Source organism: Ochotona princeps, chromosome 24, assembly GCF_030435755.1.
Source record: "Ochotona princeps isolate mOchPri1 chromosome 24, mOchPri1.hap1, whole genome shotgun sequence".
NCBI classification, from domain to species: Eukaryota; Metazoa; Chordata; class Mammalia; order Lagomorpha; family Ochotonidae; genus Ochotona; species Ochotona princeps.
In genome coordinates, this window is record NC_080855.1 from 4,527,489 (window position 1) to 4,554,345 (window position 26,857).

The 26,857-nt window shown below is 51.2% G+C and overlaps 4 protein-coding genes across 4 annotated transcripts; all 4 read left to right on the forward strand.

Moving 5' to 3' along the window:
• Positions 1 to 807: 807 nt before the first annotated feature.
• LOC131483268 (speedy protein E4A-like) lies at positions 808 to 3,786 on the forward strand. The gene is made up of 6 exons (XM_058681035.1): positions 808 to 889; positions 1,401 to 1,610; positions 2,080 to 2,138; positions 2,567 to 2,652; positions 3,302 to 3,479; positions 3,607 to 3,786. Exons 1-6 carry the CDS (start codon positions 808 to 810, stop codon positions 3,664 to 3,666), a joined length of 675 nt encoding a protein of 224 aa, XP_058537018.1. The 3' UTR covers positions 3,667 to 3,786.
• A 1,219-nt stretch (positions 3,787 to 5,005) lies between these two features.
• Positions 5,006 to 6,728, forward strand: LOC131483143 (T-complex protein 1 subunit theta-like). Its single transcript, XM_058680300.1, is given in 3 exon segments — positions 5,006 to 5,593; positions 5,596 to 6,009; positions 6,012 to 6,728. Coding segments are annotated over 3 exon segments (1,638 nt in total). The 5' UTR covers positions 5,006 to 5,034; the 3' UTR covers positions 6,677 to 6,728.
• A 13,029-nt stretch (positions 6,729 to 19,757) lies between these two features.
• Positions 19,758 to 22,777, forward strand: LOC131483269 (speedy protein E4-like). The gene is made up of 6 exons (XM_058681036.1): positions 19,758 to 19,839; positions 20,256 to 20,750; positions 21,118 to 21,176; positions 21,605 to 21,690; positions 22,350 to 22,518; positions 22,646 to 22,777. The coding sequence occupies exons 1-6, from the start codon at positions 19,758 to 19,760 to the stop codon at positions 22,703 to 22,705; spliced, it is 951 nt and encodes a 316-aa protein (XP_058537019.1). The 3' UTR covers positions 22,706 to 22,777.
• A 1,262-nt stretch (positions 22,778 to 24,039) lies between these two features.
• On the forward strand, positions 24,040 to 25,855 carry LOC131483142 (T-complex protein 1 subunit theta-like). Its single transcript, XM_058680299.1, is given in 4 exon segments — positions 24,040 to 24,627; positions 24,630 to 25,043; positions 25,046 to 25,372; positions 25,375 to 25,855. Coding segments are annotated over 4 exon segments (1,635 nt in total). The 5' UTR covers positions 24,040 to 24,068; the 3' UTR covers positions 25,710 to 25,855.
• The last annotated feature ends 1,002 nt before the right edge of the window (positions 25,856 to 26,857 follow it).

The window sequence follows — 26,857 nt, forward strand, 5'->3', positions numbered from 1 at the left end:
AGATACATAATGGAAACAATATGGACATAATAGTATTACCTACTTCCCTATACCCCCTGAACCTTTTTTTTTCTAACCACAATTAACTATTTAAAGATTGTCAACAACAATACAATAAAATAAAAAAAAACCACTTAAGCAGTACCCTCAGACTCTCATCCACATTTGGGACCTGGGATCATATGGGGTGGCTGTCCTCCATCCCCAGCCACTCATGCGCTTAGGATGCTGGGTATGGCTTCACCTCTTCTTCTTCCCTTTCCCCAAGAACACAGAGAAGAAAATGAACATCAGAAACGATGGTGTCATGCATGTGAGCCTATTCCTCGACCCTTCCCATGGGATAGAGTGGTACACATGGACATGGATCCATCTCAACTACACAATCAACATCAAAATAAAATCATTTTATAAAAGTCATCGCAAACGAGCAGGGAGGCCAGAGGCCTGGAGTGTGGCTGTGGACAGTGTGGTCAGAGATGGGGTCCTGGGTCAACCAAACGAATGGTCCACACAGGGTCAAGTGTCAGGCAGGTATGGCAGTTGCTCTTGCGATGATTAGAGCTGGTTGCCAGGTTGGAATAACAGATGACATCAGAGGATTCTGCCCCTCCTGATTGGAGGAGCCACACTCGGTGGCACCTGCCAGCACTGGCTAACTGCATCTTCTCTGAGCTGGGCTTCAGTGTTGACTCCCAGGCTGAGGAAGACACGGTGTGCGCTTGAGCCAGACAGGCTTGATCGGGAAGGACTGTGAGAGATCAGGGTGTGGGTCCGCGACAGGGAGCCAGGGCTTTGAGGAAGACCATGGCCAGCTGTGAAGCAGACTCCCAGATCGAGGACTGTCCCCAAGAGGCGCTGGTGGCTGATGAAGTCCCAGGACCATCAGGTGAGGGGCCCCGAGGGAGTGGGAACTGAGAAGGTTGATGGGGAGGAGGAGGGTGGCAGCAGTCCTAGGGAGCTGAGGACAAGTGTGATGGCAAAGCAGGCCTCGGGGTCCGGGATTGGAGGAGAGGCCTGGAGGAGGGGACCAGGATGCCCACCAGGACACAACCCCAGGGAGCGAGGCACAGCAGTGCTGAGACAGAGAAACGATTGGTGGTCCTGGATTTCTGAGGAAGAGGAGTAGACAGGCTGGGCGTTGTTGGGTGTTGGGGGTGGTGGCAAGTGTGCCATGTGTCAAGGAGCAGGCGGCCTCAGGAGCAGGCCCCAGGCTGGGGCTGGGGAGCATGGCCGGCTTCAGTTACTCTGTGGGGACCAAACTACAGACGGCCCATCACGACACAGCCAATTCCTTCCCACAGCCCCACGCATGGACACCAGCTCCGAACCCCAGAGTTCTGCCTGCAGCAGAAAGAGGCCTTGGTCCTCAGCCTTCTCAAACTCGGGGTCGGACTCAGACATGGAGGTTTTATCTGAGATGCAGGGCACCTGGCCTCGAGGCTGCAGGGCGAGCTGGCCCCGTAGCTCCAGCCAGAGGCGCAGACAAAGCACAGAGCCCATGAAGAGCTGGGCAGTGGAGTGGCTTCTCGGGCTGAAGATGAGGCTGAAGAAGCAGCGTGTGTCCACGGTGCTGCCTGAGCACCACAAGGTCTTCAACAGGCTGCTCGGTAGGGGATGAGATGGGGTGATGGGTGGGGGTCATTGGGTGGGTAGGGAGAGGTCCTGGAGGACCAGTATGGAGCCTTCCAGGGTATAGTGAGAGAGACTGGGGGCCTAGGGATAGCCCTGGATCTGCCATGCTCTCTGACACACGTCGGCTCTTGCTGCCCATGCCCACCAGTGGGGCTGGGGGGATGCCAGGGTCACAGTTATGCCGGGGTGTCTCCCACTGATCACCCCATGAGACTCAAGTAGGGCTCAATGGCACATGGGCAGCCACTGGCATGTGCCCAGGCCCAGCACACACATCCATGCTGGACCAAGCCCTTCCTCTGTGGCAGCCTAGCCCCTTCCCTGTCAAACATATGGGCCCAGCCTCTGCATGGCTGCTGGAGCCTTGGCTCTGACCTGAGACTTCCCCAGAAGAGGCCAGGGCCCGCGTGCTTCTCAGCCTAACACACTGGCCCTTTTTCCCAGAGGATCCCGTGGTCAAGCGGTTCCTGGCCTGGGACAAGCAGCTGAGTGTATCTGACAAGGTGAGTGGGCCCAACACACGCTGACAGATTGGGTTAGGGACACACGGCATAGCACCCCTGCAGTCATCTGCCCCTGTACGTGCCTCCACCCAGCACGCACACACAGTGCCTGCCCTTTCCTGACGGGACCTGCATGTGTGACAGAGCCTGTGGCAGCTCTGCTCCCCACCGAGACTGCTGCCTCTGTGCCAGGCCCCAGGTCAGGCCAGCCCGGATGTTGCAACTCTGGTGGGCATCCCTGATGATCTGGGTCCACGTCCCCTGCTTCCTGCTCCTCCAGAGCCCTGGGAACCCCAGCTGCCCTCACACAGACCCCTGGCAGTTGCAAGGCTACACTGGGTGGCAACAGCCCACAGCCCCAATCCCCAACACTCTGTCCTGATTCTCATCAACTCAGGACTCATGTCGGGCTCCCCTCTCTCCCTCAGTACCTGCTGGCCATGGTCGTCGCCTACCTCAGCAGAGCCGGCCTCTTCTCCTGGCAGTACAGGCGCATCCATTTCTTTGTAGCTCTGTGAGTATTCTGCTTCCCGACTCTCTGCCCTGGCCCCTGTGGGCCTGAGTCCTCCGAACACCTGCAACAGCAGAGTCAGCTCCAACACCACACCCTCCCTCTGCTTCTCTGGCCTCCCAGCGCTGCTGCCCAGCCGGCTTCCGGGGCCACACTTTCTTATCCCTGACCTGCTGGGCCCAGGCCCGTGGGGCAGGGTCATGTCACAGTGCCCACAGGCTCTTACAGGCTTGGCCCTACTTTGCACATCTCTAGGCATCCATGTGGCACTGAGTGTAAAATGACAGCTCAGCTTCTGCCTTTTTTGGCACATCGTTCACTCAGTACAAGGCCTTGGCTGCTACATGCCACGGGCCAGAGAGTGTGACAGGGAATGTGGAGCTACAAGCTGCATGTTGAAGGAGTGCATGGGAGTGCATGGACACGGTGTGTCTGCACTAGGGTGCATGTCTGCGCAGTTGGGGAGGTGTGTGCACCTACATCACGGTGAAGGGGTGGGGAGGGCAGGGATGCAGTGCCCAGGGCGCAGTGGGAGGCATTCTCTGCCAGTTCATGTCCAGCTACAGGGGCAGTGAGGCCGCCCATCCAGAAGCTGGGCTAGCCAGTGGCCTTCCTGCTGGGAGCATGCCAAGAGATGGGCTTTCTTCCACAGCTACCTCGCCAACGACATGGAGGAGGACGAAGAGGACGACGAGCCCCCCAAGCAGGCCATCTTCTCCTTCCTCTATGGCAAGGACAACGCCCAGCGGCCCTTCTTCCACAAACTGCGCCTGCAGTTCATGCGCTGCATGGGCTGGAAGGCCAGGGTCACCCTGGAGGAGTGTGAGGAGGTAGGTGGGTGAGGCTGTGGCGGCTTGAGCAGGGCCCAGGAGCCGGGCTGCAGGGCCCGGGCTTGGGATGTGGGGACAGATCAGAAGGGCCAGGGAGGAGCCTCTGAGGGAGCGTTTGTCTTTCCAGATCCAAGCCTATGACCCAGAGCTCTGGGTGTGGGGGCGAGACCGGGCCCTCCTTTGCTAAGCGGCTGCACTGAGACCAGTGGGCACCGGCCAGAGGGCAGGTACGTGCAGGTCCTTGAGGTGGGCTGGCAGAGGGCTGTGTCCAGTCTGCGAGATCTGGGGGCCCCTTGAGCTGCACTCCCTTTGGTCATCCCCACCTTTCTAAAACCTTGTCCACATCCACACTGCGAGATCATTACATGGGACTGTGTGCACGTCCAAACCTGCCACTCAATTCTGCCGTGCTCTGCAGTCACCCACAGTCACTTTCCAACACCCCTCACCAGGTTGGCCACACCAGCATCAACACTGCCCCCTCACTCCCACCTCTGCCGCCTTGGCCCCTCCTGCAAGGTTCCACCCCAGCAACACCTCCAGCATGGCCACTGGATCTGCACACTTTTGTGGCAAGTGCACATGTGGGACATGCATGCATGAGTCTCCTTGTGGGTGGGGAGGGCACCAGCTAAACATCTCTATCTACTTTCCAAGTGTTCCTATGCTCATGGAATTTGCCAGAACGCTGGAAGGGTAAGCACTGGAACATCCCACCACGTCAGGGATGTGGGCTGGGCAAGGACGCACCTTGAGCCGTGAGCTGAGTGGTGAGGGTCCGGGATTGGGCATGGACTCTCCTGCTGGCGAGTGGCCCCACCTCAGGCCCAGAGTCAAGGACCCCACGGACAGGCCCAGGATGGCTGAGGACCAGAGTTCAGGACCAAGGGCCAGGGCACCAGGGAGTCTGTCCCCCAGCCCACCCGTGCATGGGGACACAACTTCCTGAGAGTCACGTCTGACTGGGTCTCTCCTGCTTCCAGGTCGGTGAGCCAAGGGGAGGCGTTCTTCAGCAGCAGCAGCAGCAGCAGCAGCAACAGCCAAGACACCAAGGGCCACTGCGAGATGGCGGAGAGGCCTGCTGGGTGGCAGTCTAGAACAACCCAGACTCTTTTACATCAGCATCCCCACCATGAACTCCTGGGAGCTGTGGGCACTCCCAGGGCTGTGCGGTGGGACAGGCATCCTATCCAGTTCCATCTGGCCCGAGACTCCAACAAATTGGCACAATTGATCTCCTCCCCTGAGACAGCAGCTGCAGCCCTGCCCATTTATTTATTTCATGAGTTCGTTTTCATCTGTCTGGTCCCCACGGTCGAAAACCATCAGAAGGGACCAGTGTTTGAACTCATCATGGGGATGAATTGCACTCCAATTGCATTTCTAATGGAGTGCATATTCTGTAGTTAGCTCTTATATAATGTATACATTTATGATCTATTTTGTGAAGAAAATATTTATAAAATCTATTTTTAGAGATAATTAAGTTTATTGCACAGAGTCTTGAAATAGCCACTGTTGACCGAGTGCCTGAACGGTTTGCTGCAGCCTGGTCATGGCGCATCACGTCCCCAAAGCTCCGGGCTTTGCCCAGATGCTCAAGGAAGGAGCCAAACATTTCTCGGGATTAGAAGAGGCTGTGTACAGCAACATACAAGCTTGCAAAGAGCTTGCCCACACTCGACGCACTACGTATGGACCGGATGGGAAGAACAAAATGGTTATCAACCATCTAGAGAAATTGTTTGTGACAAATGATGCGGCAACTATTTTAAAAGAACTAGAAGTACAGCATCCTGCTGCAAAAATGACTGTGATGGCCTCTCACATGCAAGAGCAAGAGGTGGGAGATGGCACAAACTTCGTTCTTATATTTGCTGGAGCTCTCCTGGAGCTAGCTGAAGAGCTTCTGAGGAACGGGCTATCGGTTTCAGAGGTCATAGAAGGTTACGAGATAGCTTGCAAAAAAGCTCATGAGATCCTTCCTGATTTGGTGTGTTGTTCTGCTAAAAACCTTCGCAATGTCGATGAAGTGTCATCTTTACTTCGTACCTCCATCATGAGTAAACAGTACGGCAATGAAGGGTTTCTGGCCAAGCTCATTGCTCAGGCATGTGCTTTTTTCCTGATTCTGGCCATTTCAATGTTGATAACATCACAGTTTGTAAAATCCCGGGCCCTGGGATCTATTCCTCCCCAGTTTTACATGGCATGGTTTTTAAGAAAGAAACCGAAGGTGATGTAACATCTGTCCAAGACTCAAAAATAGCAGTATACTCTTGTCCTTTTGATGGCCTGATAACAGAAACCAAGGGAACTGTATTGATAAAGACTGCTGAGGAATTGATGCATTTTAGTAAGGGAGAAGAAAATCTCTCGGATACACAAGTCAAAGCTATTGCTGCTGCTGGTGCAAATGTAATAGTGACTGGTGGCAAAGTGGCAGACATGGCTCTTCATTATGCAAAGAAATACAATATTATGTTGGTAAGGCTGAACTCTAAATGGGATTTCAGAAGACTTTGTAAAACATTGGTGCTACGGCTCTTCCCAGACTGACTCCTCCTGGCCTTGAAGAAATGGGGCAGTGTGATAGTGTTTACCTCTCAGCAGTTGGAGACACACAAGTGGTGGTTGTGTGTCATGAAAAGGAAGATGTTGCTATTTCCACCATAGTACTTCGAGGCTCCACGGACAACTTGATGGACAATATAGAAAGAGCAGTAGATGGTGGTGTTAATACTTTCAAAGTTCTGACAAGGGATAAACGTCTTGTACCTGGAGGTGGAGCAACAGAAATTGAATTGGCCAAACAGATCACATCGTATGGAGAGACATGTCCTGGCCTGGAACAGTATGCTATGAAAAAGTTTGCTGAGGCATTCGAAGCTATTCCCCGGGCACTGGCAGAAAACACCGCTGTTAAGGCCAATGAAGTAATCTCTAAACTTTATGCAGTACATCAAGAAGGGAATAAGAATGTTGGATTGGACATTGAGGCAGCAGTTCCTGCTGTAAAGGACATGCTGGAAGCTGGTGTTCTAGATACTTACCTAGGAAAGTACTGGGCTATCAAACTGGCCACAAATGCTGCACTCACTGTGCTTAGAGTGCATCAGATCATCATGGCAAAACCAGCCGGTGGACCCAAGCCTCCTGGGGGGAAGAAAGACTGGGATGATGACCAAAATGATTGAATGGCCTCATTTTGACTGTAGCTCAAGGTTGTATTTGTAGTAGTGCTCTAGCAATTGCCTCATGTTTTCTTAGTTCCTTAGATTAAGTGTTTTGTGTTTCTGTCTTCTTGATGATGTAATAAAAGTGTTACTAGCAAAAAAAAAAAAATAGCCACTGTTGTTAAAAATGTTTTTTCTATAGCTTTCTGTTAGCATTTCAATTCTTTTAAATATTTTTTAAAGATTTATTCATTTTATTACAGCCAGATATACACAGAGGAGGAGAGACAGAGAGGAAGATCATCTGTCCGATGTTTCACTCCCCAAGTGAGCCGCAACGGGCCGATGCGCACCGATCTGAAGCCGGGAACCTGGAACCTCTTCCGGGTCTCCCACGTGGGTGCAGTGTCCCAAAGCATTGGGCCATCCTCGACTGCTTTCCCAGGCCACAAGCAGGGAGCTGGATGGGAAGTGGAGCTGCTGGGATTAGAACCAGCGCCCATATGGGATCCTGGGGCGTGTTCAAGGCGAGGACTTTAGCCACTAGGCCACACAGCCGCTGGGCCCATCATTTTAATTCTTACATACATGATACATACATATAATTTTGTTCCAGTTTAGAAATTTTTAAAAACTCTAATGCTTATATAATCTACGAGATAGTAAATCCTGCAATTTCCTGATAGAGTGTTTTTTGGAGACATGGGTGTTTGTTAGTGACTTTTGCCAAGATTCCATTGTCAGGTTCATCTGGCCTTGACACCTTGAACTTGCATGAGGACCGTGGTCTGTCTCTATGTGAAGGGAGAATGTGAATTATACCTCTTGGGGACATGTAATAAAACAGTCTTCTTACCTCCACCATACATGCTGGCTTTTCTGTCCCATCTGGCGTGCTGTCACGTGGTCTTGGTGCACCATGGGGTGGTGGTCCCTTGACTCCCTTACTGGACTCTGAGCACTAATGGTGACTGAGTCTTCACCTGTAAAGGGCCTTGGAGCAGGAGGCGTGGCCTGCACTGGAGTGCAGAGAGACCCAGGATGCAAACCTGGCAGGTGCCTGTAGGTTAGATGATAGGGACAAGAAAAGTCAGCACCTGGTTTAGTGCCCAAAGCTCCACAGCCACCAGGGCTGGGCCACAGGCACACGCGGGAGGCTGACACCTCTGTAGGCAGCACCGGGCAGTGGGGACACTCACCTGTGCTCAGGGAAGACACGGCCACCCCTCCCTCAGGGACAGGCTCCCACACCTGGGGCTGCACCTCTTCCTCCTGGGCTCCTGAGGCCAATGTGCTCTCCCCTCCTGTCAGCAGGGAACTGGAGGAAGACTCTGCTGGCCACTCCGAGGGGCCGTGACACCCTGGCTGGTTGGTTCTGCTCCTTGCCTGCTAGGTCTGGTCTCTCCAGCACTCAAGACTTCCTGCTGGAGGCCAGGCAGCCTGCAGTCTCTTTGGTGACAGTCCCCACCTGTCCCCTAGGCTCAGCAGACTTCCTCTCTCTGTTGACCCACTCAGGGTACGGGTGCACATATGTCGAAGCCACAGTGTTTGATAGCATGCACCAGACACTCTCTAAGGCGACAGGGCCAGGGAGCCTGCCAGGGTGTGGTGAAGGACAAAGGGGAGCTCCTGCCAACTCCAGAGCTTCCAAACATGCACTGCTTTATCAGAGAGACAGAGCTACAGAGACAGAGAGGGAGAGACAGAGAGAAAGCTTCCATCTGCTGCCTTCCTTCCTTCCCTGAGGGCTGCAACAGCCAGGACTGTCCCAGGTAGAAGCCCACATTCCAGGACTTCATCAGGTGACTATTCCGTTATCTCCTGCTGCAGCTTCCCAGCTTGTATTCACAGAGCAGCCGGGACATGAACTGACATCTCTCTGAGGTCTTCTCTCTGTTCCTGGTGAATGGGGTGAGGAGGGGCTGGCTTAGAGGCACAGGCTCAGCAGGGAGAGAGCCATTGCTTTCCATTTCCCGCACGGCAGCCTTTGGATGCACTGTTTTGGGTGTAGGTTGGTTTTTTGCATGCTGCCCTAATCGGGAGTGGTAGGATGCAGGCTGAGGAGGACCAGATGGCACAAGAGCCTCGATTCAGCTCCCAGCAGCGTGCCATCCATTCTGCGTTCTAGCCGCCAGCTGAGGCACAAATACTATGGCCCCAACCTGGCACCGCTGCCTCTGAGGATAGGAAGAGGGACTGGTAATGTTTGGCTGTGTTATGACACTACGCAATACTACGCTAGGGAACCATGTCTGAGGAAGATTGTGTGGGGCATATGTGGACTCACCCCTGTGCAATTGCAATACTCACTAGATTGCTCAAGAGTTATGGCGTCCATGGGTTGAGCTGAGCATGACCATGGGACCTGCTGGCACTCATGGAAACTCGGGTTGCGAACAGACCCAGCTCATCCAGGATGCAGCCCCTGTAGGAACACACATACAAAATGATATGTAGTGGCAAGGGCAACAACATGCATCAGCTCACACGAAGGACTAGACAGAGGGTGCAGACTGCAGGGTTAGGAGCTAGAAACCTCTGGAAGAAGTGAGATCTGGGTGTGGGAGTGGGCCTGGTGGGGGAATGTGGGGAACTCCCCAGCTGGGCTCTAACCCTCACTGCTGAGCACATCAGGCAAGCCTGGCTAGTGGTCAGTCCGGGCAAGGCTGATCCCCTTGTTGTCAAGTATTTCTGGTGGAGAAGCAGCTGATGGATGTGTCAGGGCCTGAGAAAAGCTTGGCACACTAGCATATGCAGGATCCCAGATGGAATGTGTGCCATTAGGGTTGCCCATCATCTGCTAGCATGAAAGGCGGGGATGGCAGAAAATTTGGCAAGTCTAGGTGGCACCCAACCCCCACTCTACTTGAGAACTAAGCCTTGGGCTGGCAAACCGGGCTAGGCTGCAGCAGCTGATGGCAAAGGCCACGATGGGTGATGGGCTATGCCAGGCTGTGTCACAGCAACCACTGGCACATGCAAGCTCTGTGGCTGAGAGCAGGTCTTCTCAGGAAGCTAAGAGGATGCCCTGGGAAGGGTATGGTTCCCACTGGTGAGTGCAAGAGTCAGAATGGGGGTGGCAAACAGGGCTGGACAGGACTGCAGTCTCCCTCAGCATGCCTGTGGACTGGTCTGGGGTGTGCCAAACTAGGTTGGGCTCTAACACCAACTAGTGCCCTCAAGAGCCAGGGTAGGAACTGGTACTCTGGAGGACCAGGGTAGATGTAGGATGGAGTAGCCCCAACTGGGTCTTGTGTGAGCCATGTCTGGGTATGAATGAGTCTTGGCTGTGCTGAAACATGCAGCAATAAAAACTGGAGGGCCCAGCACCATGGCCTAACAGCTAAAACCCTCGCCTTGAACGTGCCAGGATCCCATAGTGCGAAGGGTCTGATTCCGACAGCCCTGCTTCTCATCCAGCTCCCTGTTTATGGTATGGGAAAGCAGTCAAGGACAGCACAAAGCCTTGGGACCCTGCACTCACGTGGTAGACCTGGAAGAGGATCTGGACTCCTGACTGGGATCAGCGCAGCTCCGGCCGTTGTGGTCACTTGGGGAGTGAATCATCGGATGGAAGATATTTCCCTCTGTCTCTCCTCCTCTCTGTACATCTGACTTTGAAATAAAAACAAAGACATCTTTTGAAAATACAAAAACAGCTGGAATGGTTTGTAGGCCAGCCAGGAAAGGCCACTGCTCCTGGCAGGACTAAGGAGGTGGACTAAGTAGTGTTAGCCCACTGACCCACCAGTATGTGAGAAATTTGCTTTGGGAGAGATTCTGATGGAGGAGTTTGGGATACTAGTCTGTCAGGACATAGTCCTGGCAGGTGAGCGCAAGAACCACAATAAGTTGAATTCCAGACCAGACCAGGCAAAGGTACCCAGCAACATCTATTTGCCACAGGTTGGTGGCAGATTAGTGTACTGAACCAGTACATATCACCCACTGCTGAATCTGAGAACCAGGACAGAGTGTGGGTCAGGCCAGATTTGGTCACAACACATACCAGTACACATTACAGCTGGGATTAGGTGCCTACCTGGCTGGGCTATACTGGAACCCTCCCTCACCAGCTGGAATGGGGGCTGGGCCCGGCTGGGCCCGGCTACAGCACACACTGGAAATGCCAAGGCAAGGTGGGCTATGCCACACTAGACTGCAATACCCAATCAGCACACGTGAGAACCGGGGGAGGTGGGGGCAAAGCTGTGTCAGGGAAAGTGGATGGCTCCCCTGCTGGACCGCCATGTCCCACTGGAAGAGCGTGAGTTGGGATGGAGGCACACCAAACCAGGCAAGGCTACAACACCTGTGCGCCTCATGGAAGCCAGATCAGGGAAGAGCCAGGCTGGGCTGACTGTCCCTACTGGTGCACGCATGAAGCAGAATGGCTGAGGGTTGCTTGGGCTTTGCCACAGCTTCAGATGGCAGATGCTGGCACTGGGGGCTAATTCTGTCAAGCTCAACTGCAGAACCACCTGGAAAGTGCATGATCCAGGAGTGGGCCCAGGAGGGAAATAGTGGGCACCTCCCTCTTGGGTTACCACTCCCACTAGAAAACCAGTCCTGAAAACCAGGACTGGGGCAGACCTGGCGGGACAGAACATCACCTCCCAGGATGGGTGTGGGCTGGACAGTGGGGCTGGTTGGCTTGAACGACGCTTCAATGCCCACCAACATGCATGAGAGTTGAATGGGAGGTGGGACAGGCTGGACCAGTTTGCTGGACATACGGGCAAGCATGGGCACCAGGGCAGGGGATGTGCCTGGTGGGGGTTACTGCGGGTTGCTATGGCTAGGCTGCAGCTCCCAATGGTTTTTTTGCCTGAGGGCCGAGTGTGTGGTGGGCAGAATCAGGATGCACTGCAACACCCTTTGGTTCATGTGGAAGACAGGGCTGGAAATGCAAATGGAACTGACCCAGCAATTGCAACCACCAGCATATGCTCAAGCTGACTGGGTGACGAACTGTGCCAGACCCTGCACTGGCACGCACACACAAGAATCTGTTCTGGGATCACTTCACATGAAGTTCCGCTGGGGATCCCTCCAACTGAACTGCTGATCTCAGAAGCCCAACCATCAAGAGAAGTGTAGGTTCCAAGCTCTGTTCAAGGAGTCAAAGTGTCAAAGCTGAGCCTCCTCAGAGGCTCAGACGGAGCAGTGGACAGCATTTCCAGGTGCACGTGGAAGATATGGCAGTCCATCAGAAACTGCAGAGGACACTTGGTACCACAACAGAGGACAGAAGACAGAACAAAGCATTCAACAATCCCACCATGTGTTGCCAATGAAAACCTAGGCAAATGGAGACTCTAAGGTGGACTAAGTCAACCAGTGGATTCTGGAGAGATTCCATCATGCTTGTAATGCTGAGAGTGGCAGGAATTCTAAACAGTTGAGCCACCAGAACGTCCTGAGCAGGAGCCTCAGAGCATTTCCTGAGTCGGGGACTTGGGATGGGGTGGGAGGCTGGGTGGGGCTTCTCCCTTTATTTCCCTTCTTAAAACAGATACAGAAAAAAAAATACGGAAACAATGGTCTTACCCAATTTCTTGTAGCCCCTGACCGTATGTGCCCTAAAGAACTAAGAAAATGTATCAAAATTAAAAAAAAAAAACAACCAGGGTAGGCGTATGACACACTGACTTAGGTCTCAGCACTCGCTGAAACACACAAGAGCTCTCTCTGGGAGCAGGACATTCTAGGTCAGTTCAAAGCACACACTGGGTGCAGGACAACCTGCACTTTGAGCTAAACTGTGGCAACAACTCCACAGTCCCTGTGTGATGAACAGAATCACTGGTGGCATCTCCCGATGGGGGTGGGTGTAGCACTTAGCTTCAGAAAGTGGAAGCCTTGGGAGAAATAAGATCTGGTGGAATAACTCCTTGAGGGACACATTTCAGCACACAGAAAAATGTTAGCCCATGTGAAGCACCCAAGGCCACATTCCAGGAACTAGGAGAGGACAGAATGACAGCAGAGGGGCAAATGGAGACTGACAGACACAGGAAAGCAGCAGACAAAACGCTGTGGTGTTGCAGGGACCAGTATCCCAGCGGCATTCAGCAAGTGGCGATCTGCATGGCACTGGCAGTCAGAACCCCACCAGCAACAAGGTGGCAAGGGGCGTTCACCAGAAGCCTAGGAGGAGAACTGCTATGTGTTGTGACCGAACCTGGCCTGATCCACACTCTGTTCTGCTGCTCAGATTCGCAAGTGGGTGATGTGTACTGGTTCACTACCCAACTTTTCATCCTACAGATACAGAATACACTTTTGGTTTTCATCAGTGAATGGAACGTTCTCAGACACTGACCATGTTTAGGCCACAAAATAAGCCTCAGCAAAAATGTTCAAAAATCAAAATTGTACCATGCATCATGGAGTGAGCTACAGACCAAGCAATTAAAACAGCCAAGAAGACTTGCAAACACATGCATTCTGAATAATCCATTACTACATGAGCACTGGATTAGAGAGGAAATCAAAGGGGAGATTTAAACATTGCTTGAAACCAATGAAGGCATCCACACAACAGATCAAAACTTAGGAGACACAATCAAGCCAGTGTGAAGAGGAAAACTCATCTCAATCCATGCTTACATTCAGAAACTCGAAAACCATCAAGTAAATCCACTATCCTCACAGGTGAGAAACTAGACCAACAACAGCAAGCAATCCCAAGATCACTACGCAAAAAGAAATCAGCAAAACGAGGGAGGAAATAAACCAAGTAGACACCAAGAGTACGGTTCATCAGATCAATGAATCAAAGAGCTGGTTCTCTGAGAAAATCAACAACATACACTCCCCACTAGCACAACGAGTCAAACCAAGGAGGGAGAAGATACACATCAATAGCCTCAGACATCAGAAAGGAAACATAACAACTGATACCTCAGACACACAGAGAATTAGTACGAACTATCACAAGCAACTATACAGCAACAAATCAGAAGAGCTAGTAGACATGGATAGATTTTTGGACACACACAATCCAGCAAGACTGAATCAAGAAGCAATTCACAATCCCAATAGACCTATAACATCATTGGGGTATGTGTATGTTTCAGTCCTATCCACTCAATCTTAACCATCTCAAAAAAAAAAGTTCAGAGAACTAACAGTGATATCCCATTGGTCACTGGTCATCTTTGACTTTTGCTAACTCATTTCTGCTTTCAAGATCCTCTGAAGAAGAGAAATACATGCATATATGAAATATCCCTCAGAACAAAGCATTTCCCCACAAAGCAGTTGCCTAGCTTGTTTTATGATTCCTTTTGCTTAATATATATCAATGTAGGCACAGCGATTTGGCCTAGCAGCTAAAGATCTCGCCTTGAATGTGCTGGGATCCCATATGGGCACTTGTTCTAATCCCGGCACCTCCACTTCCCATCCAGCTCCCTGTTTGTGGCCTGGGAAAGCAGTCAAGAATGGCCCAAAGCCTGGGGACCCTGACCTGCATGGGAGACCTCATGGAAATTCCTCTCTCCTAGCTTCGGACTGGCGCAGCACCGGCCGTTGCGCTCACTTGGGGAGTGAATCATTGGACATAACATTTTCCTCCCTGTCTCTCCTACTCTCTGAATATCTGGCTGTGCAATAAAAATACATTTTTAATACTACTAATAATAAATCAATCAATGCTGGTCCTGGTGTGATGGCTCAATTGGATAATCCTAACCTTGTAAGCACCAAGATTCTATATGGGTGCTGCTTTGTCTTCTGCTTCTCCATTTCCTAACTAGCTCTCTACTTGTGGTCTTGGAGGACACAGAGAATGGCCGAAAGCCTGGGGACCCTGCACCTCTGTGGGTGACCTGGACAAAGCTTCTAGCTCCTGGCTTCTGACTGGCTTGGCTCTGGCTGTGTGGTCACTGGAGAGTGAATATACAGCCATTCACACAATTCAAGGGAGTCTGTGTACCACGTGACTCTCAGAAGCACTGTTTGTTCTATGTGACATTGCCATGTAACCTATCGATGGATCATGGCACATGCATACAGTGGAAAACTCAAAGCTTACAAAAAAGCAATGAAAAACAAACATCTGTAGAAGAATCTCTAGGTCATACTGTTAAGCGAAGCAAACATAAAAGGCAGATGCTATATTTACATTAAAGGGGGGGAATGATGGTGGAATAGAGTAAAGACTCGTTGAAACAGATGGAGAAACATTAGCCAGTGTGAAGCAGAGAGGGCACATTCCAGCAAATGGGAGAGGACTGAATCACAGCAGAGGGGCACCCTGAGACTGTCAGAAGCAGGAAAGCAGTGGACACAACGGTGTGGTGTTGCAGAGACTGATATCCCAGCTGCTTTCAGAACAGCACTGACAGCCAGAACTACACCAGCAACAAGGTGGGAGGGACTTTCACCAGGAGCTCAAAAGGTGAACCCACACAAACAACTGCCCGTTCTGCTGGCTAGTTTGATTTGACCAGGAGCAAAGACAGAGCAGTACGTCCCAGATGGGCAGTGAGGGAACAGGGTGGATTTAACAGCCCAGTTTGCCCCATAAAGCCGAGTCAGGTGTCATTTTATATAGGGAGGCAAAGGCTATGGGACAGGACTGTGCATGCACTGAGCTGGGAGTGAACTCATTTCTGGCTCATTTGTTGAGTGAACTGCAACAAAGTGCCATCAAAAGATAGATACAGGTAATCCTCAACCTGATAGCCAGCAGATCAAGAACCTGACACATCACGTGCCACTTTGTCCAGTGTGGAAAGACTTTAAGACTGTAGGGACAAGAGTGAGCTGTGCATGTGCTGAACTGGGATGAACTCACTGAGCTCAGTGCATTGCACTGGTCCCACAGGGAAAGAATACCGACTTTGGCACTGGATGGACCAAAATAGGCACATGTGGCCCTCAGGCCTAACAGCCAACAGGCTCTGGCAAGATCAGCACCAACAACAACCTAGCTATAGAGGACACCTGATGTCTCACTAATCCTGGGACCTGCTCCAACTCAAAAAGGGAAAAAAGTTGTATAGACATTGGTGCAGCCTCAGCATGGTATCACAGGAGGTGGAGAGTGGGGAATCAGGAGCTGGGGCTACGGAGACCATCCTGGAAATCTAACATAAGAACCCAGACCTGGAACTCGTGGAGGGAGTGGCACAAGGAATTCCAAACTAAGAGCCATGTCCCAATCACAACAAGAAAAATCAAATTGTAGACTTGTGGGTGACACAGCTTAGAAACCTGCCCCAAGGAGAAGAATCTCACAACCTGAAGTACACTGACCAAGAGAAAAGAAGAGACAGAGACACAATGAATGTTACTGAAGACTCCCTTGCAAAGCAGCAAAAGCCTTGGTCAACCTCACAGTCAACTGAGGAAGACATCAAGACTATGAGGGAGAACCCTGAAGACTCTCGGATCCTCACAAAGGACTATCAGTACGGGCACCAAGGACTTCATCCCAACAGCCAAGGAGAACACGGGGAATTGGAGTGCCTTTGGAGGCCGAGAACTCCGAGGTCACCCAGCCCCGTTGGGATCTACTACATGGGATCGAAGATGCACAAATCCTTCCTTCCTTGCAGGATCCAAGGTCCTCGCAACAACAGCCAGGACCCCTGAGTGGTCTGCAGAAACAGAACACTAAACTGCCTTTGGGACTAGGCAGAGGAGCTTTTACTGGTCCTTACTTAGTTCCAGCTTGGATCCCCACCCTCTCTTGCAAGGACCATCAGGGTCGCTCCAGATTCCCCCACACAACCCCCACAAAAGAAAACTAGAATAGATAGACACAGAAGTACAAGGAAAGCTTAGAACCAGACAGGAAACGGTCACCGTGGATCCACATAGACCTTACTAGGTAGGACACAAATGATTAGTTACTCCTCACTAGGGTACTGCAGATTTCTCAGCACACCCCTCCTAAAACTGTTCTGCACCTCAACTGTTGACAAAGGCCTTGTTAGATTTATAAGCCAGTTTAGACTATCCTAAAATCAGCAAAATTATGCTTCAACACTATAAACTGCTAAATACTCAAATGAAAATATAGACACGAGACAGCTGAATAGTACCCGATGGCTACTTAAAGGTGTATAGCAACCGGTTCTGTGCATAAACACAAATGGAAATGTCAATGAAGTAGTCACAGGATGTGGTTAAGGACTTGCATTGTTTTAGCATATTGATTACTCAATACCATGTCAATCAATTCCATCAAGTTGGAAATTGTTGTTGATGTTGTGCTGGGGCTTTCAATTGATCGGGATGATATTCTGCCAGCTCTACCTTCAGACCACAGATGGTCTCCCCAAGAAACTGCTGAATTTATCTGGACAAAAAGATGCTGCACTCTAGGCTTGCTATATGCTTGCGATGAAAGAATCTTGACTGAATTTGAACTGTAATACTGCACCAAGGTGGAGGAATCCACCATGGGGGGAGGACACGGGTAGGAGTTGGGGGAATCCCAGAGCCTATGAAACTGTCTCACAAAATGCAACAAAATTAATAAAAAAACGAATTATGCGTAAAACATTTGTGCAAATAATAGCCTTATCCGCTGTCCTGTAGCCCTTGACCCTTTGTGCCCTAATCAACCATGTGAAGATTATCACAAATAAAGAAAACAAAAGTCATGGGTGTCCCAGGAGGAGCAGAAAGGGAAGCTGGGATTCAAGGTGTCTTCAGTGAAATCATAGGCAAAGTTTCCCTAATCCAGTGAAAGAACTAGGAAACAACATCCAGGAAGAGCACACAACTCCCAACAGGCTTAACCAAGAGTGGTCATCACCAAGACACATGATAAGCAAGCTCTCCTCAATTGAACATCAATAAAACATCCTTAAATTCTACGTGAAAAAAATGAACGGACAAATAAAACAATGCCAATTAAACTCACAGGAGACCTCGCACAGGAAACTCCACAGGCCAGAAGACAATGCAGCAACATAGTCCCCGAGTCCCAGACCAAAACATTGTCGGCCCACGATGTCGTACCCAGCAAAATTTCCCTTTGTCTTGGAAAATGACATAAAATTCTTCCACAGTTAACAAAAGTTAAAAGAATTTGCCTCTTCCAAAACTGCACAACACAGCATACTTCAAGATGTTCTCTTTTTTTTTATTGCATTTCATTTTTTTAATTAATTACATTGCATTATGTGATACATGTTTTATGCATTGGGATTCCCCCCTCCCTTCCCAAAATCTTCCCCCCACGGTGGATTGCTCCACCTTGTTACATTTCCAAAGTTCAAATTCAGGTGACATTCTTTCATTGGAGGTATTTACCAAGCATAAAGGCCAGCATCTTATTGTCCTCGTAAGTTCAATGGTTTCTTGGTGGGACCATCTCTAGTCTGAAGGTAGAGCCGGCAGAGTATCATCCCAATCAATTAAAAGCCCCGACATAATATTTCCAACCATTTACAACACTGTGGTATTAATTGACATGGTATTGATTAACCAATATGTTAATAGGAAAATGCAGGTTCTCAACCACAACCTGTGACTTCTTCATAGAATTTCAATTTTACTTTATATTCAACCATGTTCTATACATCTTAAAATGGCTTAGATTGCTATTCAGCTGTCTCATGCCTATTTTAATTTTAGTATTTAGCAGTTTATAGCATTGAAGCACATTTTCGCTGAACCTGGCTGTTTTTCAGGTGGTCTAACTCTATAATTCTAACAGGATATATGTCAACAGTTTAGGTGAGCATGTATAGGAGGGGTGTGCAGAGAAATCTTCCATACCCCAGTGAGGAGTAACTAAACTTTGTGTCCCACCAGTGAGTTATAAGTGCATCCCCACTGACCGTTTCCTGTCTGTTTATAAGCATCTCTTGACAGAGTAAAGGAATAGCACCCACCAAAACCAACAACATCCCAGGAAAAGAACAACACAAGACTAAATCAATGAACAACCCGTTGCTAAAACGACACGACCAAATTACCACCCATTCCTAGTAACCCTCAATACAAATGGCTGAAACTCATCAAGCAAACATCACAGATTAGCAGACTAGAACTAAAGAAAAGAAAACAAAAACAAACAAACAAAAACTGAAACACACATCTGTCTCTTGCCAACAGGAAACATACCTCACCAACAAACTATATGAACATAACCAGCGGAAACTCTACCTCATGGATTTTGGAGAACTGGGTCTCCTCACTTGCTAAGCCTGAGCAGTGGACAGCATGCCCAGATGCACTTGGGCCATAGGGCAGCTCACCGAGGTCTGCAGACATTTAGTACCATGTAGACGATGGGAGACAGAACAACTCGGACAACTCTACAAACCAGGATTTAGCATCAAGCATCTGGGCAAACAGACACTCTAAGGTGGACAATGTCAGTCAGTGGACCTTAGAAGAAGAATTTCCTCATTCTTGCAGAAACAAAACCAACACCATTTCAGAACTATCAAAACCACTTAAGCAGTACCCTCAGAGCCTGGTCCACATCTGGGACCCTGGGATCATATGGGGTGGCTGTCCTCCATCCCCAGCCACTCATGCGCTTAGGATGCTGGGTATGGCTTCACCTCTTCTTCTTCCCTTTCCCCAAGAACACAGAGAAGAAAATGAACATCAGAAACGATGGTGTCATGCATGTGAGCCTATTCCTCGACCCTTCCCATGGGATAGAGTGGTACACATGGACATGGATCCATCTCAACTACACAATCAACATCAAAATAAAATCATTTTATAAAAATCATTGCAAACGAGCAGGGAGGCCAGAGGCCTGGAGTGTGGCTGTGGACAGTGTGGTCAGAGATGGGGTCCTGGGTCAACCAAACGAATGGTCCACACAGGGTCAAGTGTCAGGCAGGTATGGCAGTTGCTCTTGCGATGATTAGAGCTGGTTGCCAGGTTGGAATAACAGATGACATCAGAGGATTCTGCCCCTCCTGATTGGAGGAGCCACACTCGGTGGCACCTGCCAGCACTGGCTAACTGCATCTTCTCTGAGCTGGGCTTCAGTGTTGACTCCCAGGCTGAGGAAGACACGGTGTGCGCTTGAGCCAGACAGGCTTGATCGGGAAGGACTGTGAGAGATCAGGGTGTGGGTCCGCGACAGGGAGCCAGGGCTTGGAGAAAGACCATGGCCAGCTGTGAAGCAGACTCCCAGATCGAGGACTGTCCCCTGGAGGCGCTGGTGGCTGATGAAGTCCCAGGACCATCAGGTGAGGGGCCCCGAGGGAGTGGGAACTGAGAAGGTTGATGGGGAGGAGGAGGGTGGCAGCAGTCCTAGGGAGCTGAGGACAAGTGTGATGGTAAAGCAGGCCTCGGGGTCCGGGATTGGAGGAGAGGCCTGGAGGAGGGGACCAGGATGCCCACCAGGACACAACCCCAGGGAGCTAGGCGCAGCAGTGCTGAGACAGAGAAACGATTGGTGGTCCTGGATTTCTAAGGAAGAGTAGGAGACAGGCTGGGCGTTGTTGGGTGTTGGGGGTGGTGGCAAGTGTGCCATGTGTCAAGGAGCAGGCGGCCTCAGGAGCAGGCCCCAGGCTGGGGCTGGGGAGCATGGCCGGCTTCAGTTACTCTGTGGGGACCAAAACTAGAGATGGCCCATCACAACACAGCCAATTCCTTCCCACAGCCCCACGCATGGACACCAGCTCCGAACCCCAGAGTTCTGCCTGCAGCAGAAAGAGGCCTTGGTCCTCAGCCTTCCCAAACTCGGGGTCGGACTCGGAGATGGAGGCGGCAACTGAGATGCAGGGCCCCTGCCCTCAGGGCTGCAGGGCGAGCTCGCCCCAGAACTCCAGCCAGAGGCGCAGACAAAGCACAGAGCCCATGAAGAGCTGGGCTGTGGAGTGGCTTCTCGGGCTGAAGATGAGGCTGAAGAAGCAGCATGTGTCAACAGGGTCGGACTCAGAGACGGAGGTGACACTTGTGCTGCAAGGGCACCTGGCCTCAGGGCTGCAGGGCGAGCTGGCTATGGAGCCCAACCCAAAGGTGCTGATACACAAGCGCACAAGCCCCATGGAGAGCTGGGCTGTGGAGTGGCTCATCGGGTCGAAGATGAGGCTGAAGAAGCAGCGTGTGTCCACGGTGCTGCCTGAGCACCACAAGGTCTTCAACAGGCTGCTCGGTAGGGGATGAGATGGGGTGGTGGGTGGGGGTCTTTGGGTGGGTCCTGGAGGACCAGGAAGGAGCCTTGAGTGTGTAGTGAGAGAGTGTGTAGGTGAGAGACTCACCTTTCTGGGGCCTAGGGAGAGCCCTGGGTCTGCCATGCTCTCTGACACATGTCAGCTCTTGCTGCCCATGCCCACCAGTGGGGCTGGGGAGATGCCAGGGTCACTGTTATGCCGGGGTGTCTCCCACTGATCACCCCATGGAGACTCAAGTAGGGCTCAATGGCACATGGGCAGCCACTGCCATGTGCCTGCCTGAGACTTCCCCAGAAGAGGCCAGGGCCCGCCTGCTTCTCAGCCTAACACACTGGCCCTTTTTCCCAGAGGATCCCGTGGTCAAGCGGTTCCTGGCCTGGGACAAGCAGCTGAGACTATCTGACAAGGTGAGTGGGCCCAACACACGCGGACAGATTGGGTTAGGGACACACGGCATAGCACCCCTGCAGTCATCTGCCCCTGCACGTGCCTCCACCCAGCACGCACACACAGTGCCTGCCCTTTCCTGACGGGACCTGCATGTGTGACAGAGCCTGTGGCAGCTCTGCTCCCCACCGAGACTGCTGCCTCTGTGCCAGGCCCCAGGTCAGGCCAGCCCGGATGTTGCAACTCTGGTGGGCGTCCCTGATGATCTGGGTCCACGTCCCCTGCTTCCTGCTCCTCCAGAGCCCTGGGAACCCCAGCTGCCCTCACACAGACCCCTGGCAGTTGCAAGGCTACACTGGGTGGCAACAGCCCACAGCCCCAATCCCCAACACCCTGTCCTGATTCTCGTCAACTCAGGACTCATGTCGGGCTCCCCTCTCTCCCTCAGTACCTGCTGGCCATGGTCGTCGCCTACCTCAGCAGAGCCGGCCTCTTCTCCTGGCAGTACAGGCGCATCCATTTCTTTGTAGCTCTGTGAGTATTCTGCTTCCCGACTCTCTGCCCTGGCCCCTGTGGGCCTGAGTCCTCCGAACACCTGCAACAGCAGAGTCAGCTCTAACACCACACCCTCCCTCTGCTTCTCTGGCCTCCCAGCGCTGCTGCCCAGCCGGCTTCCGGGGCCACACTTTCTTATCCCTGACCTGCTGGGCCCAGGCCCGTGGGGCAGGGTCATGTCACAGTGCCCACAGGCTCTTACAGGCTTGGCCCTACTTTGCACATCTCTAGGCATCCATGTGGCACTGAGTGTAAGATGACAGCTCAGCTTCTGCCTTTTTTGGCACATCGTTCACTCAGTACAAGGCCTTGGCTGCTACATGCCATGGGCCAGAGAGTGTGACAGGGAATGTGGAGCTACAAGCTGCATGTTGAAGGAGTGCATGGGAGTGCATGGACACGGTGTGTCTGCACTAGGGTGCATGTCTGCGCAGTTGGGGAGGTGTGTGCACCTACATCACGGTGAAGGGGTGGGGAGGACAGGGATGGCATGGATGCAGTGCCCAGGGCGCAAGTGGGAGGCATTCTCTGCCAGTTCAAGTCCAGCTAGAGGGGCAGTGAGGGCGCCCATCCAGAAGCTGGGCTAGCCAGTGGCCTTCCTGCTGGGAGCATGCCAAGAGATGGGCTTTCTTCCACAGCTACCTCGCCAATGACATGGAGGAGGACGACGAGGCCCCCAAGCAGGCCATCTTCTCCTTCCTCTATGGCAGGAACTACGCCCAGCGGCCCTTCTTCCACAAACTGCGCCTGCAGTTCATGCGCTGCATGGGCTGGAAGGCCAGGGTCACCCTGGAGGAGTGTGAGGAGGTAGGTGGGTGAGGCTGTGGCGGCTTGAGCAGGGCCCAGGAGCCGGGCTGCAGGGCCCGGGCTTGGGATGTGGGGACAGATCAGAAGGGCCAGGGAGGAGCCTCTGAGGGAGCGTTTGTCTTTCCAGATCCAAGCCTATGACCCAGAGCTCTGGGTGTGGGGGCGAGACCGGGCCCTCCTTTGCTAAGCGGCTGCACTGAGACCAGTGGGCACCGGCCAGAGGGCAGGTACGTGCAGGTCCTTGAGGTGGGCTGGCAGAGGGCTGTGTCCAGTCTGCGAGATCTGGGGGCCCCTTGAGCTGCACTCCCTTTGGTCATCCCCGCCTTTCTAAAACCTTGTCCACATCCACACTGCGAGATCATTACATGGGACTGTGTGCACGTCCAAACCTGCCACTCAATTCTGCCGTGCTCTGCAGTCACCCACAGTCACTTTCCAACACCCCTCACCAGGTTGGCCACACCAGCATCAACACTGCCCCCTCACTCCCACCTCTGCCGCCTTGGCCCCTCCTGCAAGGTTCCACCCCAGCAACACCTCCAGCATGGCCACTGGATCTGCACACTTTTGTGGCAAGTGCACATGTGGGACATGCATGCATGAGTCTCCTTGTGGGTGGGGAGGGCACCAGCTAAACATCTCTATCTACTTTCCAAGTGTTCCTATGCTCATGGAATTTGCCAGAACGCTGGAAGGGTAAGCACTGGAACATCCCACCACGTCAGGGATGTGGGCTGGGCAAGGACGCACCTTGAGCCGTGAGCTGAGTGGTGAGGGTCCGGGATTGGGCATGGACTCTCCTGCTGGCGAGTGGCCCCACCTCAGGCCCAGAGTCAGGGACTCCCACGGACAGGCCCAGGATGGCTGAGGACCAGAGTTCAGGACCAAGGGCCAGGGCACCAGGGAGTCTGTCCCCCAGCCCACCCGTGCATGGGGACACAACTGGCTGAGAGTCACGTCTGACTGGGTCTCTCCTGCTTCCAGGTCGGTGAGCCAAGGGGAGGCGTTCTTCAGCAGCAGCAGCAGCAGCAGCAGCCAAGACACCAAGGGCCACTGCGAGATGGCGGAGAGGCCTGCTGGGTGGCAGTCTAGAACAACCCAGACTCTTTTACATCAGCATCCCCACCATGAACTCCTGGGAGCTGTGGGCACTCCTAGGGCTGTGCGGTGGGACAGGCATCCTATCCAGTTCCATCTGGCCCGAGACTCCAACAAATTGGCACAATTGATCTCCTCCCCTGAGACAGCAGCTGCAGCCCTACCCATTTATTTATTTCATGAGTTCGTTTTCATCTATCTGGTCCCCACGGTCGAAAACCATCAGAAGGGACCAGCATTTGAACTCATCATTGGGATGAATTGCACTCCAATTGCATTTCTAATGGAGTGCATATTCTGTAGTTAGCTCTTATATAATGTATACATTTATGATCTATTTTATGAAGAAAATATTTATAAAATCTATTTTTAGAGATAATTAAGTTTATCGCACAGAGTCTTGAAATAGCCACTGTTGACCGAGTGCCTGAACGGTTTGCTGCAGCCTGGTCATGGCGCATCACGTCCCCAAAGCTCCGGGCTTTGCCCAGATGCTCAAGGAAGGAGCCAAACATTTCTCGGGATTAGAAGAGGCTGTGTACAGCAACATACAAGCTTGCAAAGAGCTTGCCCACACTCGACGCACTACGTATGGACCGGATGGGAAGAACAAAATGGTTATCAACCATCTAGAGAAATTGTTTGTGACAAATGATGCGGCAACTATTTTAAAAGAACTAGAAGTACAGCATCCTGCTGCAAAAATGACTGTGATGGCCTCTCACATGCAAGAGCAAGAGGTGGGAGATGGCACAAACTTCGTTCTTATATTTGCTGGAGCTCTTCTGGAGCTAGCTGAAGAGCTTCTGAGGAACGGGCTATCGGTTTCAGAGGTCATAGAAGGTTACGAGATAGCTTGCAAAAAAGCTCATGAGATCCTTCCTGATTTGGTGTGTTGTTCTGCTAAAAACCTTCGCAATGTCGATGAAGTGTCATCTTTACTTCGTACCTCCATCATGAGTAAACAGTACGGCAATGAAGGGTTTCTGGCCAAGCTCATTGCTCAGGCATGTGCTTTTTTCCTGATTCTGGCCATTTCAATGTTGATAACATCAGAGTTTGTAAAATCCTGGGCCCTGGGATCTATTCCTCCTCAGTTTTACATGGCATGGTTTTTAAGAAAGAAACCGAAGGTGATGTAACATCTGTCCAAGACTCAAAAATAGCAGTATACTCTTGTCCTTTTGATGGCCTGATAACAGAAACCAAGGGAACTGTATTGATAAAGACTGCTGAGGAATTGATGCATTTTAGTAAGGGAGAAGAAAATCTCTCGGATACACAAGTCAAAGCTATTGCTGCTGCTGGTGCAAATGTAATAGTGACTGGTGGCAAAGTGGCAGACATGGCTCTTCATTATGCAAAGAAATACAATATTATGTTGGTAAGGCTGAACTCTAAATGGGATTTCAGAAGACTTTGTAAAACATTGGTGCTGCGGCTCTTCCCAGACTGACTCCTCCTGGCCTTGAAGAAATGGGGCAGTGTGATAGTGTTTACCTCTCAGCAGTTGGAGACACACAAGTGGTGGTTTTTCAGCATGAAAAGGAAGATGTTGCTATTTCCACCATAGTACTTCGAGGCTCCACGGACAACTTGATGGACGATATAGAAAGAGCAGTAGATGAAGGTGTTAATACTTTCAAAGTTCTGACAAGGGATAAACGTCTTGTACCTGGAGGTGGAGCAACAGAAATTGAATTGGCCAAACAGATCACATCGTATGGAGAGACATGTCCTGGCCTGGAACAGTATGCTATGAGAAGTTTGCTGAGGCATTCGAAGCTATTCCCCGGGCACTGGCAGAAAACACCGCTGTTAAGGCCAATGAAGTAATCTCTAAACTTTATGCAGTACATCAAGAAGGGAATAAGAATGTTGGATTGGACATTGAGGCAGCAGTTCCTGCTGTAAAGGACATGTTGGAAGCTGGTGTTCTAGATACTTACCTAGGAAAGTACTGGGCTATCAAACTGGCCACAAATGCTGCAGTCACTGTGCTTAGAGTGCATCAGATCATCATGGCAAAACCAGCCGGTGGACCCAAGCCTCCTGGGGGGAAGAAAGACTGGGATGATGACCAAAATGATTGAATGGCCTCATTTTGACTGTAGCTCAAGGTTGTATTTGTAGTAGTGCTCTAGCAATTGCCTGATGTTTTCTTAGTTCCTTAGATTAAGTGTTTTGTGTTTCTGTCATCTTGATGATGTAATAAAAGTGTTACTAGCAAAAAAAAAAATAGCCACTGTTGTTAAAAATGTTTTTTCTATAGCTTTCTGTTAGCATTTTAATTCTTTTAAATATTTTTTTTTAAGATTTATTCATTTTATTACAGCCAGATATACAGAGAGGAGGAGAGACAGAGAGGAAGATCCTCCGTCCGATGATTCACTCCCCAAGCGGCCGCAACAGCTGAAGCTGAGCCAATCCGAAGCCGGGAACCTGGAACCTCTTCCGGGTCTCCCACGCGAGTGCAGTGTCCCAAAGCATTGAGCCATCCTCGACTGCTTTCCCAGGCTACAAGCAGGGAGCTGGATGGGAAGTGGAGCTGCTGGGATTAGAACCGGCGCCCATATGGGATCCCGGGGCTTTCAAGGCGAGGACTTTAGCCGCTAGGCCACGCTGCCGGGCCCAGCATTTTAATTCTTACATACATGATACATACATATAATTTTGTTCCAGTTTAGAAATTTTTTAAAACTCACAACAACACAATAAAGTAAATTATAAAAAAAAAAAAAGAAATTTCTTAAAACTCTAATGCTTATATAATCTACGAGATAGTAAATCCTGCAATTTCCTGATGGAGTGTTTGTGGAGATATGGGTGTTTGTTAGTGACTTTTGCCAAGATTCCATTGTCAGGTTCATCTGGCCTTGACACCTTGAATTTGCTGAGGACCGTGGTCTGTCTCTATGTGAAGGGAGAATGTGAATTATACCTCTTGGGGACATGTAATAAAACAGTCTTCTTACCTCCACCATGCATGCTGGCTTTTCTGTCCCATCTGGCGTGCTGTCACGTGGTCTTGGTGCACCATGGGGTGGTGGTCCCTTGACTCCCTTACTGGACTCTGAGCACTAATGGTGACTGAGTCTTCACCTGTAAAGGGCCTTGGAGCAGGAGGTGTGGCCTGCACTGGAGTGCAGAGAGACCCAGGGTGCAAACCTGGCAGGTGCCTGTAGGTTAGATGATAGGGACAAGAAAAGTCAGCACCTGGTTTAGTGCCCAAAGCTCCACA